This window comes from Gorilla gorilla, chromosome 8 (assembly GCF_029281585.2).
Source record: "Gorilla gorilla gorilla isolate KB3781 chromosome 8, NHGRI_mGorGor1-v2.1_pri, whole genome shotgun sequence".
Lineage (NCBI taxonomy): Eukaryota > Metazoa > Chordata > Mammalia > Primates > Hominidae > Gorilla > Gorilla gorilla.
Genome location: NC_073232.2, coordinates 136,877,839 through 136,893,643, shown reverse-complemented (window position 1 = coordinate 136,893,643; position 15,805 = coordinate 136,877,839). Strand labels below are relative to the sequence as shown.

The window sequence follows — 15,805 nt, the reverse complement described above, 5'->3', positions numbered from 1 at the left end:
AGACCATCCTGGCTAGCACGGTGAAACCCTGTCTCTACTAAAAAATACAAAAAATTAGCCGGGCGTGGTGGCAGGCACCTGTAGTCCCAGCCACTCGGGAGGCTGAGGCAGGGGAATGGCGTGAACCCGGGAGGCGGAGTTTGCAGTGAGCCGAGATTGGCCACTGCACTCCAGCCTGGGCGACAGAGCGAGACTCCGTCTCAAAAAAAAAAGAGGTCTTAGCTTGAACTCCTTCCCCCAGAGGGGTTGCTGTCTTGGCTGGAAGCTTCCCCATTAAACACAAAAGAAAGGAAAAAAAACTAAAGACCTACAAACAAACCGGCATCACGCACAGCCCGGCATCACGCACAGCCCGGCATCACGCACAGCCCGGCATCACCCGCAGCCCGGCATCACGCACAGCCCGGCATCACCCGCAGCCCGGCATCACCCGCAGCCCGGCATCACCCACAAACCCGGCATCACGCACAGCCCGGCATCATGCACAGCCCGGCATCACAAACTCGGCATCACCCACAGCCCGGCATCACCCACAGCCCGGCATCACCCGCAGCCCGGCATCACCCGCAGCCCGGCATCACGCACAGCCCGGCATCACGCACAGCCCGGCATCACCCGCAGCCCGGCATCACCCGCAGCCTGGCATCACGCACAGCCCGGCATCACCCGCAGCCCGGCATCACCCGCAGCCCGGCATCACCCACAAACCCGGCATCACGCACAGCCCGGCATCACAAACTCGGCATCACCCACAGCCCGGCATCACCCACAGCCTGGCATCACCCACAGCCCGGCATCACCCGCAGCCCGGCATCACACACAAACCCGGCATCACCCACAAACTCGGCATCACCCACAAACCCGGCATCACGCACAGCGTGGCATCACCCACAGCCCGGCATCACGCACAGCCTGGCATCACGCACAGCCCGGCATCACGCACAGCCCGGCATCACGCACAGCCCCTCCAGGCTGCCACTGAACTGCAGCCGCCGCCTGAACGTCCTGTATTGTCTCCTAAGGAGCTGCCATCAGGGGACTCCATCAAGGAGCCAGCCATCTGCATATTTTCCAACTAAGGGGCCAAATGGCCCTCCCTCAAATCCAGTGACACTGGCCCGGCTGGTGGCCTCTCATCTTGCTGAAAAGACTGTCGCCGTTTCCCCCAATCCTGATTTAATGGGCGGCCTTGCGGGGGCTGTACTTGCCCCTCCCCGGCGTGGGTCCCACACTTTATCGTCCACCTTCATGTGGTAGAAATCCTGTTCCGGAGACCCATGGCTTCTCTCATAAGAAGCGATCTCCAGGCCGGGCGCGGTGGCTCACGCCTGTAATCCCAGCACTTTGGAAGGCCGAGGTGGGCGGATCACCTGAGGTTGGGAGTTCGAGACCAGCCTGATCAACATGGTGAAACCCTGTCTCTACTAAAAATACAAAAAATTAGCCAGGCGTGGTGGCGGGCACCTATAATCCCAGCTACTCAGGAGGCTGAGGCGGGAGAATAGCTTGAACCCAGGAGGCGGAGGTTGCAGTGAGCTCAGATCATGCCAGTGCCCTCCAGCCTGGGCAACGAGAGCAAAACTCCATTTCAAAAATAATAATAATAATAAAATAAAATAAAGAAGCAGTCTCTCAAGGGTTATCAGTAGCTTCTGAACTGATTTGGGGAGAAATGGAGCAATCAAGTTATCTGTTCAGCTGACTGATTCTGAAACCTGAAACTTCAGTTATGAGTGATTTGTTCCCAGGGCCCCTGTGGGAAGGCCGCCGCGCCCTTGGTCGGGAAAGCAAAGCTCACCACCACCAGGCCACAGGCTGTTCCGTTAGGGAAGGCAGTGCCAAAGTTTGCCCTGGACTGCCTTGTTCCAGATAGGGCCAACAGCAGCTCACTGGCCCCTCTGGGCCTGAGTTTCCCCATCTGCTAAGTGAAGGGGCTGGAGCAGGTGAGGTGTTTCAGGGCCCTTGTCCCTCGCACCTCTGATATTCAGTGGCTCAAGCATAAGGCAGGACTAGAGACAGTGGCCCAGACCCTGCTGGTGGCCTCCCCCATACGGTTCTTCCTAGCAGTCAAAGCCCGAGTCAAAGGCTGCTGGTCAAGGCAGAGTTTACTGAACTGTTAGTTTCCTCCTGCACACACCGGGCATGACACCTTCAAGTCTGTCCAGCAGTGGGTCCAGAAAGTACCCTGTGTGCCTTGGACGCAGAGGCTACAGTTCTCACTGTGTGGCATGGGAGCCTTCACAGTGCCCTCGGGAGCTGCCCCTGGTCTTTGTCTGCAAAGGTGACTGGGAGGATAGAAAAAGCAGCGGGCTGGCATTGTTTCGGGGGTGGGGTGGTGGGCAGTGTGCCTGGGCAGTCGCAGGGAGGCTGACTTGGTTCTGGGCTGCAAGATCTGTGCATAGGAGGCCCCTGGGTTTCTTCCAGGCTCTTCACTGAAATGCAAAGAGTCTGAAGAGGAGGCAGTGGGCACAGTGCCCCTGAATCCGGTTAGGTGGAGTTTACTGCATTTAAAGGACCACATGCCCATGGTGAGTGGTGAGTTCTGGGATTTGGGAGATTCCCAGAGGCCTGACAGGCCTGTCCCACCCTCCTGGACTTCACTACGGGGAGCTGAAGTCAGGGCCCAGGCAGAGGAGCAGGCCACCCAGGTAGGGAACAAATGCCTGCCCATGCAGGGCAGAGGGCAGAAGGCAGGGCTGTCAGGGCCTTGGTTGGTCTGGGCACTGGGGCAGGTGGAGGAGAGGCAGGGGTGGAGGGGAGGCAGGGGTGGAGGGGAGGCAGGGGTGGAGGGGAGGCAGGGGTGGAGGGGAGGCAGGGGTGGAGGGGAGGCAGGGGTGGAGGAGAGGCAGGGGTGGAGGAGGTGGGGCTCTCCTGGGCGGGTGGAGGAGAGGCAGGGGTGGAGGAGGCGGGGCTCTCCCAGGAGGCCATCACTTGTCGGCGTGCTGCAGCAGCAGGTCCACTGCCTCTGCGAGGTTGTCCACGTACCCGTCAGCCTTCACTTCCGGATGGTGCTCGTCACTGGGCCTGGAGAGGATGGCCGGAGGTTAGTCAGTGCCCCCACGTTGACCCCTCTGCAGCCACACCCACCCTCCCAGCATCTAACATGGGCCTGGCCTTAGCTTGAGGAAACCTCCAGGTCCTGCCAGGCAGCCTGGCCCGTGGCCACTGGCCATCCCCCTCCTCCCCCTGCCCTACTCAGGCACACATGGCCCCTCCTGACTGTGCCCTCAACCTGGACACCTCCCCAAACTTGTCTCCCACTGGGGAGCCCGCTCAGCCTTGTGGTGGAGTGACAGCCGGCCCAGCTCCCTCTGGGCCTCCAGCACAGACATCTCACCTTGGATGGTGGGGACATGAGTGTTCCCTGCTCTGGGCTCCCCAGGGGCTCACCCCACACCCCTGGCCTGGCCTAGTGCCCCGTGGGAGGAGCCTAGTCCATGTGCACTGTGGGGACAGCTGGGGTAGAGACCCGGAGCTCCTGCCTGCCCTAACGCTGGGGGCCCGCATGTCAGTGACAGCATGTGTCTTCTGGTTGGTGCCCTCTGAGGCCACGCCCACCCAACAGAGGAGGCACCGGGCTCCTGGATAAACTGCCCTCTGGCTGGGATTCTGGGGGCAGCAACCTCTCCAAAGCCTTCAGCCATTCCCCAGGCATCTCCTGAGGTCTCGCTGGATGCTGAGGACACAGGAATGAGGCCATGAGACAGTGCAGAGGCCTCCGGGCCCTGCCAGGGGACTTTGTGGAAGGGGCTGTGGGCTGAGTCCTGAAGGCAGGCAGGGGCTACGGGTAGACACGCGGGTGGGAGAGGAGAGCCCCAGGAGCAGGAAGGGGTCAGGTGGGTTCGTGGAGACATCCAGAGCCTTTTTTATTTTTTATTTTTTTGAGACCAAGTGTCACTCTGTTGCCCAGGCTGGAGTGCAGTGGTGCGAACTTGGCTCACTGCAACCTCTGCCTCCCAGTTTCAAGCGATTCTCCTGCCTCAGCTCATGAGTAGCTGGGACTACAGGCACCCGCCACCACGCCCGGCTTTTTTTGTATTTTTTAGTGTAGAGATGGGGTTTCGCCATGTTGGCCAGGCAGGTCTCCGACTCCTGACCTCAAGTGATTTGCCTGCCTTAGCCTCCCAAAGTGCTGGGATTACAGGAGTGAGCCACCGTGCCCGGCCCCCATCCCAGTCTTGACAGTCATTTGAGGAAGTGGCACCTCATCCTAGGGGCTGTGGGCAGCCTGGAGGGCTGTGAGCCAGAAGGCCCCTCCCCACAGCCTTGCACCCACAGAGGTGCTGCTGGAGCTTGGCAGGAAGTGAGGACCGGCCCGTCTGCAAACCTACCACTACCGAGGGACATGTTGCTTGGATCTCCCCACGGCCTGGCCCAAGCTCCCTGAGAAGCAGGGAAACCACAGTCTCCCTGCAGCAGCGCCCCCGCTTTGGAAGCCACCACCCTGGTCTAAGAGGAAGTGCTTGAAGTTGGTTCTCACATCATCTAAAAGCCGTGTTGGCCCTTTCAAAGGGTTCGGTTTCTGCAAAGGGCTTTCTTGACCCTAAAATGACTGTCATGGGCAGGGGGGCTTTTTCTTTTAAGGGTTCTCAGCCCAGTGGCCTGGAGGCTACCTCCTGGCCCTCAGGGACTGCTGAGGCTGTGGACCTGGACGGGGGCCACAGGGGCAGTCCCTGGGAGAGGAGGGCAGTGTGGGCTCCCCTGTGACTGTGAGGGTATACCTTTTGGCTCCTGTCCAGGTCCCAAGGACAGAACCCCCTGTCCCCTAAGCCCCTCCAGCGCCCCCACTTCCTTGCCCACCTGCTTGTATGGGGCTACGGCCGCTTCCCCTCCTGCACAGTCTCCGAGCACAGCACTCACGAGCCTCACATCCCTCTCCCTTCCATCCTCCAAGGAAGAAGTGGTCACCCGCATCTTGAACAGGTGAGGAAACAGCTCAGAAAGGTTCAGAGACTTGCTGAAGGTCACACAGCAGAGAGAGCAGAGCTGGGATCTGACTGAGTTCTACTCCCAGCCCTGTGTTCTTTCGAGAGCTTCCACCACTGCTGGACATTGCTGCCCCTTCCAGCAAAGGGCAGTTGACAGCACCCGCTCCAAGCAGGGGCACCTACAGATGCCAGTACCAGTGGGGATCGCTTGGCTGGCCGTCCCAAGCATGGCCACTCTGCTGCTCCTGAATGAACACACACCAAAGTATGAGCCTGGGGGACCAGGCAAGGGGATGAGTATGCGGCACCCTCACCCTCACCCGCTCCATCAGCACCCTCACCCTCACCCGCTCCATCAGCACCCTCACCCTCACCCGCTCCATCAGCACCCTCACCCGCACCCTCACCCGCTCCACCAGCACCCTCACCCGCACCCTCACCCGCTCCACCAGCACCCTCACCCGCACCTTCACCCGCTCCATCAGCACCCTCACCCGCACCCTCACCCGCTCCATCAGCACCCTCACCCGCACCCTCACCCGCTCCACCAGCACCCTCACCCGCACCTTCACCCGCTCCATCAGCACCCTCACCCGCACCCTCACCCGCTCCACCAGCACCCTCACCCTCACCCGCTCCATCAGCACCCTCACCCGCTCCACCAGCACCCTCACCCTCACCCGCTCCATCAGCACCCGCACCCGCTCCACCAGCACCCTCACCCTCACCCTCACCCGCTCCACCAGCACCCTCACCTGCACCCGCACCCGCTCCACCAGCACCCTCACCCGCACCCTCACCCGCTCCATCAGCACCCTCACCCGCACCCTCACCCGCTCCACCAGCACCCTCACCCGCACCTTCACCCGCTCCATCAGCACCCTCACCCGCACCCTCACCCGCTCCACCAGCACCCTCACCCTCACCCTCACCCGCTCCACCAGCACCCTCACCCTCACCCGCTCCATCAGCACCCTCACCCGCTCCACCAGCACCCTCACCCTCACCCGCTCCATCAGCACCCGCACCCGCTCCACCAGCACCCTCACCCTCACCCTCACCCGCTCCACCAGCACCCTCACCTGCACCCGCACCCGCTCCACCAGCACCCTCACCCGCACCCTCACCCGCTCCACCAGCACCCTCACCCGTACCCTCACCCGCTCCACCAGCACCCTCACCCTCACCCTCACCCGCTCCACCAGCACCCTCACCCGCACCCTCACCCGCTCCATCAGTACCCTCACCCTCACCCTCACCCGCTCCACCAGCACCCTCACCCGCACCCTCACCCGCTCCATCAGTACCCTCACCCGCACCCTCACCCGCTCCATCAGCACCCTCACCCTCACCCTCACCCGCTCCATCAGCACCCTCACCCTCACCCTCACCCGCTCCACCAGCACCCTCACCCGCACCCTCACCCGCTCCATCAGTACCCTCACCCGCACCCTCACCCGCTCCATCAGCACCCTCACCCGCACCCTCACCCGCTCCATCAGCACCCTCACCCGCACCCTCACCCGCTCCACCAGCACCCTCACCCGCACCTTCACCCGCTCCACCAGCACCCTCACCCTCACCCGCTCCATCAGCACCCTCACCCTCACCCTCACCCGCTCCATCAGCACCCTCACCCGCACCTTCACCCGCTCCATCAGCACCCTCACCCGCACCCTCACCCGCTCCACCAGCACCCTCACCCTCACCCTCACCCGCTCCACCAGCACCCTCACCCTCACCCGCTCCATCAGCACCCTCACCCGCTCCACCAGCACCCTCACCCTCACCCGCTCCATCAGCACCCTCACCCGCTCCACCAGCACCCTCACCCTCACCCGCTCCATCAGCACCCGCACCCGCTCCACCAGCACCCTCACCCTCACCCTCACCCGCTCCACCAGCACCCTCACCTGCACCCGCACCCGCTCCACCAGCACCCTCACCCGCACCCTCACCCGCTCCACCAGCACCCTCACCCGTACCCTCACCCGCTCCACCAGCACCCTCACCCTCACCCTCACCCGCTCCATCAGCACCCTCACCCTCACCCTCACCCGCTCCATCAGCACCCTCACCCGCACCTTCACCCGCTCCATCAGCACCCTCACCCGCACCCTCACCCGCTCCACCAGCACCCTCACCCTCACCCTCACCCGCTCCACCAGCACCCTCACCCTCACCCGCTCCATCAGCACCCTCACCCGCTCCACCAGCACCCTCACCCTCACCCGCTCCATCAGCACCCGCACCCGCTCCACCAGCACCCTCACCCTCACCCTCACCCGCTCCACCAGCACCCTCACCTGCACCCGCACCCGCTCCACCAGCACCCTCACCCGCACCCTCACCCGCTCCACCAGCACCCTCACCCGTACCCTCACCCGCTCCACCAGCACCCTCACCCTCACCCTCACCCGCTCCACCAGCACCCTCACCCGCACCCTCACCCGCTCCATCAGTACCCTCACCCTCACCCTCACCCGCTCCACCAGCACCCTCACCCGCACCCTCACCCGCTCCATCAGTACCCTCACCCTCACCCGTTTCATCAGCACCCTCACCCTCACCCTCACCTGCTCCATCAGCACCCTCACCCGCACCCTCACCCGCTCCATCAGCACCCTCACCCGCACCCTCACCCGCTCCACCAGCACCCTCACCCGCACCCTCACCTGCTCCACCAGCACCCTCACCCTCACCCGCTCCATCAGCACCCTCACCCGCACCCTCACCCGCTCCATCAGCACCCTCACCCGCACCCTCACCCGCTCCACCAGCACCCTCACCCGCACCTTCACCCGCTCCATCAGTACCCTCACCCTCACCCGTTTCATCAGCACCCTCACCCGCTCCACCAGCACCCTCACCCGCACCCTCACCTGCTCCACCAGCACCCTCACCCTCACCCTCAGCCGTTTCAACACCCTCACCCGCTCCACCAGCACCCTCACCCACACCCTCACCCGCTCCACCAGCACCCTCACCCGCACCCTCACCCGCTCCACCAGCACCCTCACCCTCACCTGCTCCATCAGCACCCTCACCCTCACCCTCACCCGTTTCATCAGCACCCTCACCCGCACCCTCACCTGCTCCATCAGCACCCTCACCCTCACCAGCTCCACCAGCACCCTCACCCTCACCCACATCCACTCCATCAGCACCCTCACCTGCACCCTCACCTGCACCCGCACCCGCACCTGCTCCATTAGCAACCCCAGCAAGAACAACCCGTGTCAGTGTCCGGGCTTTAGAGGCCTCTTGTCTTGTGTGTGTCATTCTGTGATGCCACACAGGGTGTCTATGATCTAGGAGAGGGGCATTGAAGACGTGTGTGATCCTGCGTCAGTGCTGAAATAGGGACTCGGCACCACGCAATCCTGCGTCAGTGATGGAATATGGACTCGGCACCACGCAATCCTGCGTCAGTGCTGGAATATGGACTCGGCATCACCACGAGGCCTTCTATGGTACGGGCCACGTTGGAAAACTGCGTGTTGATATCCACTTGCAACCCTGCAGTCCCACTCCTAAGTATGTACACAGCAGAAATGCATCCTCACGTTCACCAAAGGCACGTTCACCAAGGGCACACTGCTCCACACAGCTTTAGTTGCAATAGCAAAAGTCAAACACTGGACAAATGCCCGCCAGGGGGAGGATGGGAAAACAGACCATGGCAGAACTGCACACTGGAATACTCCACAACGGCTCAACCTGGGGAGAGCTCCTGCCGCGGCAATGGGGGTGAGCCCCAGACCTGAAGAGCAACTGAGGCCAGACTCGAGGAATACACACAGCAGGACTGACTTACAGAGAGCTCCAGAGCTGGCAAAGGCAGACTAGTGACAGAGGGTGGGACGGCAGCTTCCTAACGGAAAGGTGAATAGGGGTGCCAGGAATGTTCTAGATCTTGACCTGGGTGGGGCTAACATCCTATTCTTCACTTTTAGAGCACTTTACTAATGTTATACCTCAAAAATTTAATTAAAAAGCCACATATGGGCCGGGCGTGGTAGCTCACGCCTGTCATCCTAGCACTTTGGGAGGCTAAGGCAGGAGGATTGCTTGAGCCCAGGAGGTCAAGACCAGCCTGGGCAACATGGTGAAACCCTATCTCTACAAAAAAGTACAAAAATCAGCCAGGCGTAGTGGCAGGCGCCTGTAGTCCCAGCTACTTGGGAGGCTGAGGTGGGAGGATCACCTGAGCCTGGGAGGTTGAGGCTGTGGTGAGCCTTGATCACACCACTGCATTACAACCTGGGTGACAGATGAGAGTCTCAAAAAGAAAGAGAAGCCACATATAATGCTCACAGTTGCTATTGTGTAGGCCAGAGGGTCAAATCCTACCTGCGGCCTGTCTTTATATTTTTAAAGGGGTGTAAAAAGAAGAGAGTAATACGCAAGAGAGACCAAATGGAAGCTGGCAGAGCCTGAAGTGGTAACGATTCGGCCCCTACAGGAAAGGCCTGGACCCCTGGGCTGGCCTGTCCACCGTCCCCCAGGGCTCTGGACAGGCCCCTTCTCAAGTTCTTACTCTTGGGAAGCCAGTGCTTCCACTCAAGTGCACCGCTGCTGCAGAGATGCGGCTGCTCTGGGCTGGGCAGGGTTGGCCCTGTCTTCCTGGGGCTGCCAGCCACACCTGGCTCCAGGCTGTGCAGACACACCCTGCCCTGGTACAGAATGAAGGGTGGGCAGGGGTCCAAGGTCCCCTTGAGGCTGCTGATGCTCTCCGGCTTACTCAGATCCCTCTTGGAGGACAGATGACAGGCTTCTCTCAGCAGCTCTACCTCTGAGACTGCTGGCCCTGGCCGAGGACACGGCAAGCTGGGTAGGCAGGTGGGCAGGGCGGGGGGCCCTCTGAGCGAGACAGAGAGAAAACCAGAATGGCTGGCTAGCTCAGTAAATTAGCCCCCTGGCAAAACACCTCTCTGCCTCAGTTTCCTCATCTGTGCCATGAGGATAAAGCTGGCCCCGCCCCCTACCAGCCACGTGACCTCAGGCAACTTCCTTAAGCCCCTGTGCCTTGGTGTCCCTGCCTCTAGACCGAGGTCATAATAGCATGCACCACGGGCTCCCATGAGGAGGGCAGGAGCCAATACTCGTGGCAAGGACAGGTTGTTGGCGCGGGTGTGGGCGGTGTTGTGGCTAAAATGGAAAACTCAGCAATCCTGTCCAGGGAATGCACCGTGGGCTGGGGCTGGGCTGGCCAGGGAGGTGGAGCATGACCGGCCTTGAGCCTTCCCCTGGGCACACAGGCTGGTGGGGGGCAGACAGGCAGGCGGACGGACACACACTGATGTGTGGGCTACATGGGGCACAGGGAGGACAGGGTGAGTGGGGAGGAAGCCCAGCACAGGCACTGGATCAGGAGGGTCAGAAAGGCTCCAAGCAGGACCCTAGGGGGCATCCCAACAGCCTGGAGTCCCAGCAGACCTGGCAGTAGGGAGGGTGCCTGCGGGAAGGACCAGTAGACTCACTCCTACGCCGAGGCTCTGCCCCCTCCTGCCCTCTGCACCTGCGGCGCTTCTACTCCCTGGTCTCACCTCTGCCTGGCCTGTGTGCATGAGCCTGCATCAGCCCTGCCAGGCTGCCCTCAGCTCCCACTAGGGTCTGGGGAGATGAGCTCCAAAGCACTGCTTGCAGCCGCCACGTGTGCACCCAGCCCACGCTTACAAGGAGTCGGGCGCTGAGGCCACGGCCCAGGTCTGACGTCCTCTCTGGTACCGCAGCCAGTTCCCATCTGATTTCCAACTTTTCTCCCCACAACAGTGAGAGGTTTGGGCTCCTTGTTGCCCGAAGCGGAACAAAAATTCTTCCAGCAAACACCGCCCATGATTCATCATCCGAGTCCCCGGGGGACTGGCCCCCAGGACCCCCTCCTTGGACACCTTCCCCAGGTGCCCTGGGGCCAGGCTTATTGTCCAGGCAAAAGCAACCAGCCCCGAGAGGGAACAAGAGTTCTCCCCATAGAAGATGACGCTTTGTAATGAGAATCCGGCCAGCCCCACTCCGCACATGTACCTAGCCGAATGGCGTCCGTGGCTAATTATGTTTAATTACATATCATTTAAATTCAAGAATCCACTAAAAGAAAGGATTGCATTAGCACCCGGCCGGTGTTTGCCCACACGCAGCGGAAATCGTGGACTTTTATGTCTTAATTATGTGACGCTGCTGTGGGCTGCGTCTCCCAGGGAGCTGGGGTAGGCAGGAGGGGACCTGTTCCTGGCCTGGTGGCCCCAAAGCCCCTGAAGCAGCTCTGCTTTGTCCAATGGCCTGGGCAGGAGGAGTCCCTGCCCCACACTGGCCAGTGCCCTGTGACCTGTGGACCTCAGAGATGTCACGGTACAAAAGCTGAACCAAGAAACCCAGCAAAGGTGCGTCCTCGGCAGTGGGGACAGAGGGGAGAGGATGAAGCAGGAGGGGCCGCAGACCAGCCTGCCCTGAGTGGCCCTACTGGGACAGAGCCGGAGGAGGAGGAAGAGACAGACAGACATGGCCACACACGGAGGGAGGGAGGGCAGGGACAGGAAGAACCATGAGACAGGCAGAAACAGGGAAAAAGAGGATGAAGCAGAGAAAAGAGGGCAGAGAGAGGGCAGGCGAGTAGAGACAGACACATGGAGGGAGGGGACAGGCATGGGACACAGGAACAGGGGCAGGGGCCTGTAACAGGCAGGGAGGGGCTGGGGCTGCCCCCACGGTTCTGTGTCCTGGCCATGTGGGCCTGCGTTAAGCCCCTCCGCCCTTCCCTGGCTACGGGCCTGGCTGACGGCTCCCTGTGGGGTCACAGCGCTGCTCCTCCCCCTGCCCCAGGCCTAGCCCAGGCCCCCAGAGAGCTGAGCACCCTGCTCTGTCCCCAAAAAAGTGCATGGCCCAGGGCCGGTCTCTTCACCTGCCTGAGCCTCAGTTTCCTCATCTGTAAGGTAGCATAGGGCTTGGCTCTGGGGGCCACTCTGAGATGAAACAAATTAAAAGAGGCAAGACTGCACACGAAGTTGGCGTTTCCCCTGCACCTGGGGACCCTGCAGCTCACCCTGGCGCTGGCCCTACCCCCTCCCACCTCCACCATCTGCCCTCCAGGGTTCACAGTCCAGTTCCACACTCACAGTTGTCAGCACTGCTGGGAAAGAGAGAAAAGGGCCTGGAGTCTGAGGGCATTGATGGGAGAGGGAGTGGGGCAGGACTGAGCGGGGCTGGGACGCTTCCGGAAACAGGGACGTTAAGGCCGAGCACTGCTCCTGTCCATCGTCCTTGCTGCTGTCCCCCCGAGAATGGTGTGGAGACACCAGGCCTTTGCTGGGTGGCTTCTTCACTAAGCCAGAGTGCCTGGCCCTCGGGGCCTGGCTGGGAGGTGGGAGCAGTGAGTGATTTCCCCAGGCGCCTGCGGGGCGGCTGTGGGTTCTCCTCCCCTCTCCTGGGGGCAGCCTCCCTCGGGCTGCATTTGGGTGTCTCTGGCTGAGGACCTGCTTCTGATGTGGGGTGGGCCCTCCAGGTACCTCCCCCATCCTTGTGCAGGAGCCTGCAGGCTGGGTCCCGCTGCCCGGGTTTCGGAGGTGGAAGCGGAGGCACACAGCTGGGAGGCATGTGGCTGCAGGACCGGGAGGGTGGCCTTAACCACCGGAACCCACAGGGTGACTCGGGCCCCTTGAGGGCAGGAGGTCTTCCGCTAAAGCCTGTTCCCTTCCCCTTCCCCTCCCCCTCCACTGGCTCCTCCGTCCAGCCTGGCCCCCTCTCCTCTTTTGCAGCCCGAGTGGCTTCCCTAAATGCTCACCTGCTCCCGCCTCCCCTGTGTAAACTGCTGTGGCTCCTTATTGCCCACATCATAGCCCGGCTCCTCAGCATGGCAGATGAGTCCATCCTGACTGGGCCCCCCCCGCGGACCTCCCTCGCCTCGCCAGCCACTCAGTGCCTGGGCCGCTGCTCTTCAGACATCCCAGCTCTCCCTGCCATTGCCCATGCTGTGCCCTGGAATGCTCTTGAAACCTGCTCCACCTGCAAACTCCTATTCACGTTTCAAGACCCCACTCACTTGTCCCCATCTCCCACTGTATGCTCCTTCCACAGGGCGAGTTGCTCTCTCTTCTGAGCATGCAGAATGTGCCCCCCGACCACCCCATGCCATCAAAGCTGGGGGCTGCTCTGCCACTTCACCTGCAGGTGCCAGTGTTGGCTTCACTTCCTGGAGGGACAGGCCAGGTTTCCTGCCCTCGGTGGTCCCCCCCACAGGCCTGACCCAGAGCAGGCACCCAGGAAGTGCCCACCAAATGAATGAACAAAGGCCCCCAGCTGGGCGGGCCAGTGCCTGTCATCAGTGATTCCTCCCCCTCATGCTCCATCAGCCGAATGCAGGGAACGGGTGAGTGAGAGGCAGAAAACAAGGCGGTTCTGTGCCTGGGGCCTGGCCAGCTTCACAGGGACAGTCTTTGTACCAATCGAAGGAAAATGGTGGCCAGGCCCCAGCAAAAGAGCCTCATGAGGCCAGTCTCCCTGCCGCCTCCTCCAGGGCACACGCAGGCCAGCACCACCTCCTGGGGAACACTGACCAAGGGAGACAGGTGCGGCCTCTCCCCGAGGGGCTCTTGAGGGACCTGAGCTGCCCGGGACTCCCAGTCGGTGGCCCACCCGCCTCCTCTCTACCCTGCAGGGGCAGGGGAAGGGGCAGGGTGGGGCAGAGGCTCTCACGACTGGAGGCCGCAACAGCTGCCTACCCAGGGAGGGGCAGGTATCCCTGTCCCCATTTGCTTTGGAAAGGCAGTGGCTGGGAGCCAGGTGCAGGGGGCGGCTGCCCAGTGAATTCAGGGATCCGGGCACTGGCATCAGAGGGTGACGCCAGCTTGGCTGTGCCGACAGACTTGCAGGACAAGGACAGAGGGTGATTCATGAGGTGGAGGTAGTGAGGCCGGGCAAGGGGCATCCTTCCATCAGAACCCCAGGAGCCCAAGACCCCCGGGGGCCTGGGGGGTTATTTCTAGAAGGGTGTTCACCAGAGCCTGACCCTGGCAAGTGCCTGGAGGATGCACCTGGGAGGTCTGCCTCCACCTGTACACCCACAGCTTCTCTGAAGGCTGCTTATCAGATGGTCTGCACCGGTACATCACACACACTAGGCCTGTGCCCATGGGGTTCCCTGCTGTCCACGTGCTGGCCCAGCACGGCCACCCTCAGGACAGCAGCTTGCTGGGGCCCAGTGAGGTGGGCAGAAGGCCCAGAACATCCCACATCCAGCCTGTGACCTGGCCTGAGCTGGGTCCCTGGCAGGTGCCCGAGGGTCGGTGGCCTCCTTACGGGGTAGCTGGGTGGCGGGGTGGAGATGGCCGCAGATCTCAGGCAGGCTGCTCCGACCTCCGTCCCCTGGGTTCTGGAAGCAGGTCGGGGGATGACATGCCCAGACCCATGTACCTCTGGGAAGGTGCCATGTCGTGCTGCTTACAAAGAAACCCGAGCAGGAGCTCCTTCCCACGGAGCCTGTGCATCCAGCCAAGGCCTCCCAAGCCCCTCTTCTCCCAGGACCTGGGGGTCAAGAGGCACACAAAGGACTCTGACCTGGTCCCTGCCTGCAAAGAGCTCACATGGCACCTAAGCCCAGCACTCCAGCCCCAGGCCCGGGCCTTAGCAGGTGCCTGGTGGACACAGGCTCCAGCCTCAGCTGCCTGTTCTCACTCAGGGATTGCTCAGCTCTCAAGCCCGTGTCCTCCCAGGCCAGCTCTGCCCACAGGCCTGGGGACTGCTGTGAGTCAACCTGGAGCCCCGGAGCCCAGCCTGGGGACCCTCCAGCCCAGGACACCTCCTGCCATTGAAGCCAGCTGGGTCCTGGCATGAAGGGTGGCCTGGAGGGACTGGAGGTCCAGGGCCACATGCCAGCCCCGAGGCGAGGGCCGCAAGGAGGCTCCCAGCTTGGAGACCCGCCCTCCCCTTGCCCAACCTGCTCACACATACAGGACCTTCTCGGGCTGCTTTAAAGTCACTTGGCAGAAAAAAAAATCCAAATAAAAACCCAGGCCTGAAGGAGTCCTCATCCTGGGCCTCTCTGGGTCCCTCACCTCTCTGGCCTGGGGACCAGAGCAGGGATGGGGACACACTTCCCCTGGCTGGGACCTCCCTTGGAGGTGCCAAGCTCCCTTTCCCACTGGCCCAGCTGAGAGCAGGAGCAGTGGCCCTGTCAGGTGCTTGTCCCCCATCCGTTTGGCCATCTGCTCCTCTGTAACAAGGAGGGGTGGGGAGGGAGGAGGTGACCCCTCCCCTTGAGCCCCTACACGTGGAATGTGTGTGTGGATGAGAAAGCTGTGCACCCAGGCTGGGCCTGCCTAGCCCAAACCACCCGCGCCCACCCTCCTCCCACCTGGGGTGAGCCAGACACCCACAGAGGCCGGGCACGAGCGCACTGCAGGTGTCCAGCTAGGCTGCCGCCCGCAGGCGGCACTACGTACAAAGAGCCAGGGCAATGGTGAGGGGCCTGGATTCCCCAACTCTGTCCTGCCCTGGCCTGGCCCCAGCCCCAGTACCCCTCCCAGGGACTGCAGCTGGCCACACCCCACCCTGCCCTGTCCCTCCCACCTGTCCAGGAGGCCTGACAAGGGTGTCTCAGAGCTAAGAGTGAGGTGGGGTCCTGTGCCCCCCAACCAAAAGAGACACCTTCCCTGTGTGCACGTGTGGGCGGGTGCAACCCAGAAATAGGAGAGAGGCGCACTGCGTCTCCTGCCCCTCGGCCTTGGATCCCTACAGTCTCCTGGCGGTCTGGCCCCCATCTGGATCTGGATGTGTGAAGAGCTGGTGGGGGGCAGGGCTGGGCTAACTGAACCCCCTTTCCTTCCAGTGGGTGGTGCCCAGGGCCCAGAGCCTGCCCCGGCTGACCTGTCCTCTGGCTAGTA

At 62.1% G+C, this 15,805-nt stretch overlaps 1 protein-coding gene across 6 annotated transcripts in view; it reads right to left on the bottom strand.

Moving 5' to 3' along the window:
• Positions 1-15,805, bottom strand: part of LHPP (phospholysine phosphohistidine inorganic pyrophosphate phosphatase) — a 156,899-nt gene that overhangs the window by 2,336 nt on the left and 138,758 nt on the right. For 2 of the 6 annotated variants that reach the window (XM_031015027.3, XM_019034806.4), the window contains one exon: positions 2,088-3,024. In XM_031015027.3, the coding sequence (XP_030870887.1) occupies positions 2,928-3,024 (97 nt within the window). In that variant the 3' untranslated portion in view covers positions 2,088-2,927. Of the gene's footprint in view, positions 1-2,087; positions 3,025-15,805 lie in introns of those variants that run through there. The other 4 variants (XR_008669301.2, XM_055354079.2, XM_055354076.2 and 1 more) reach the window with 3 other exon arrangements.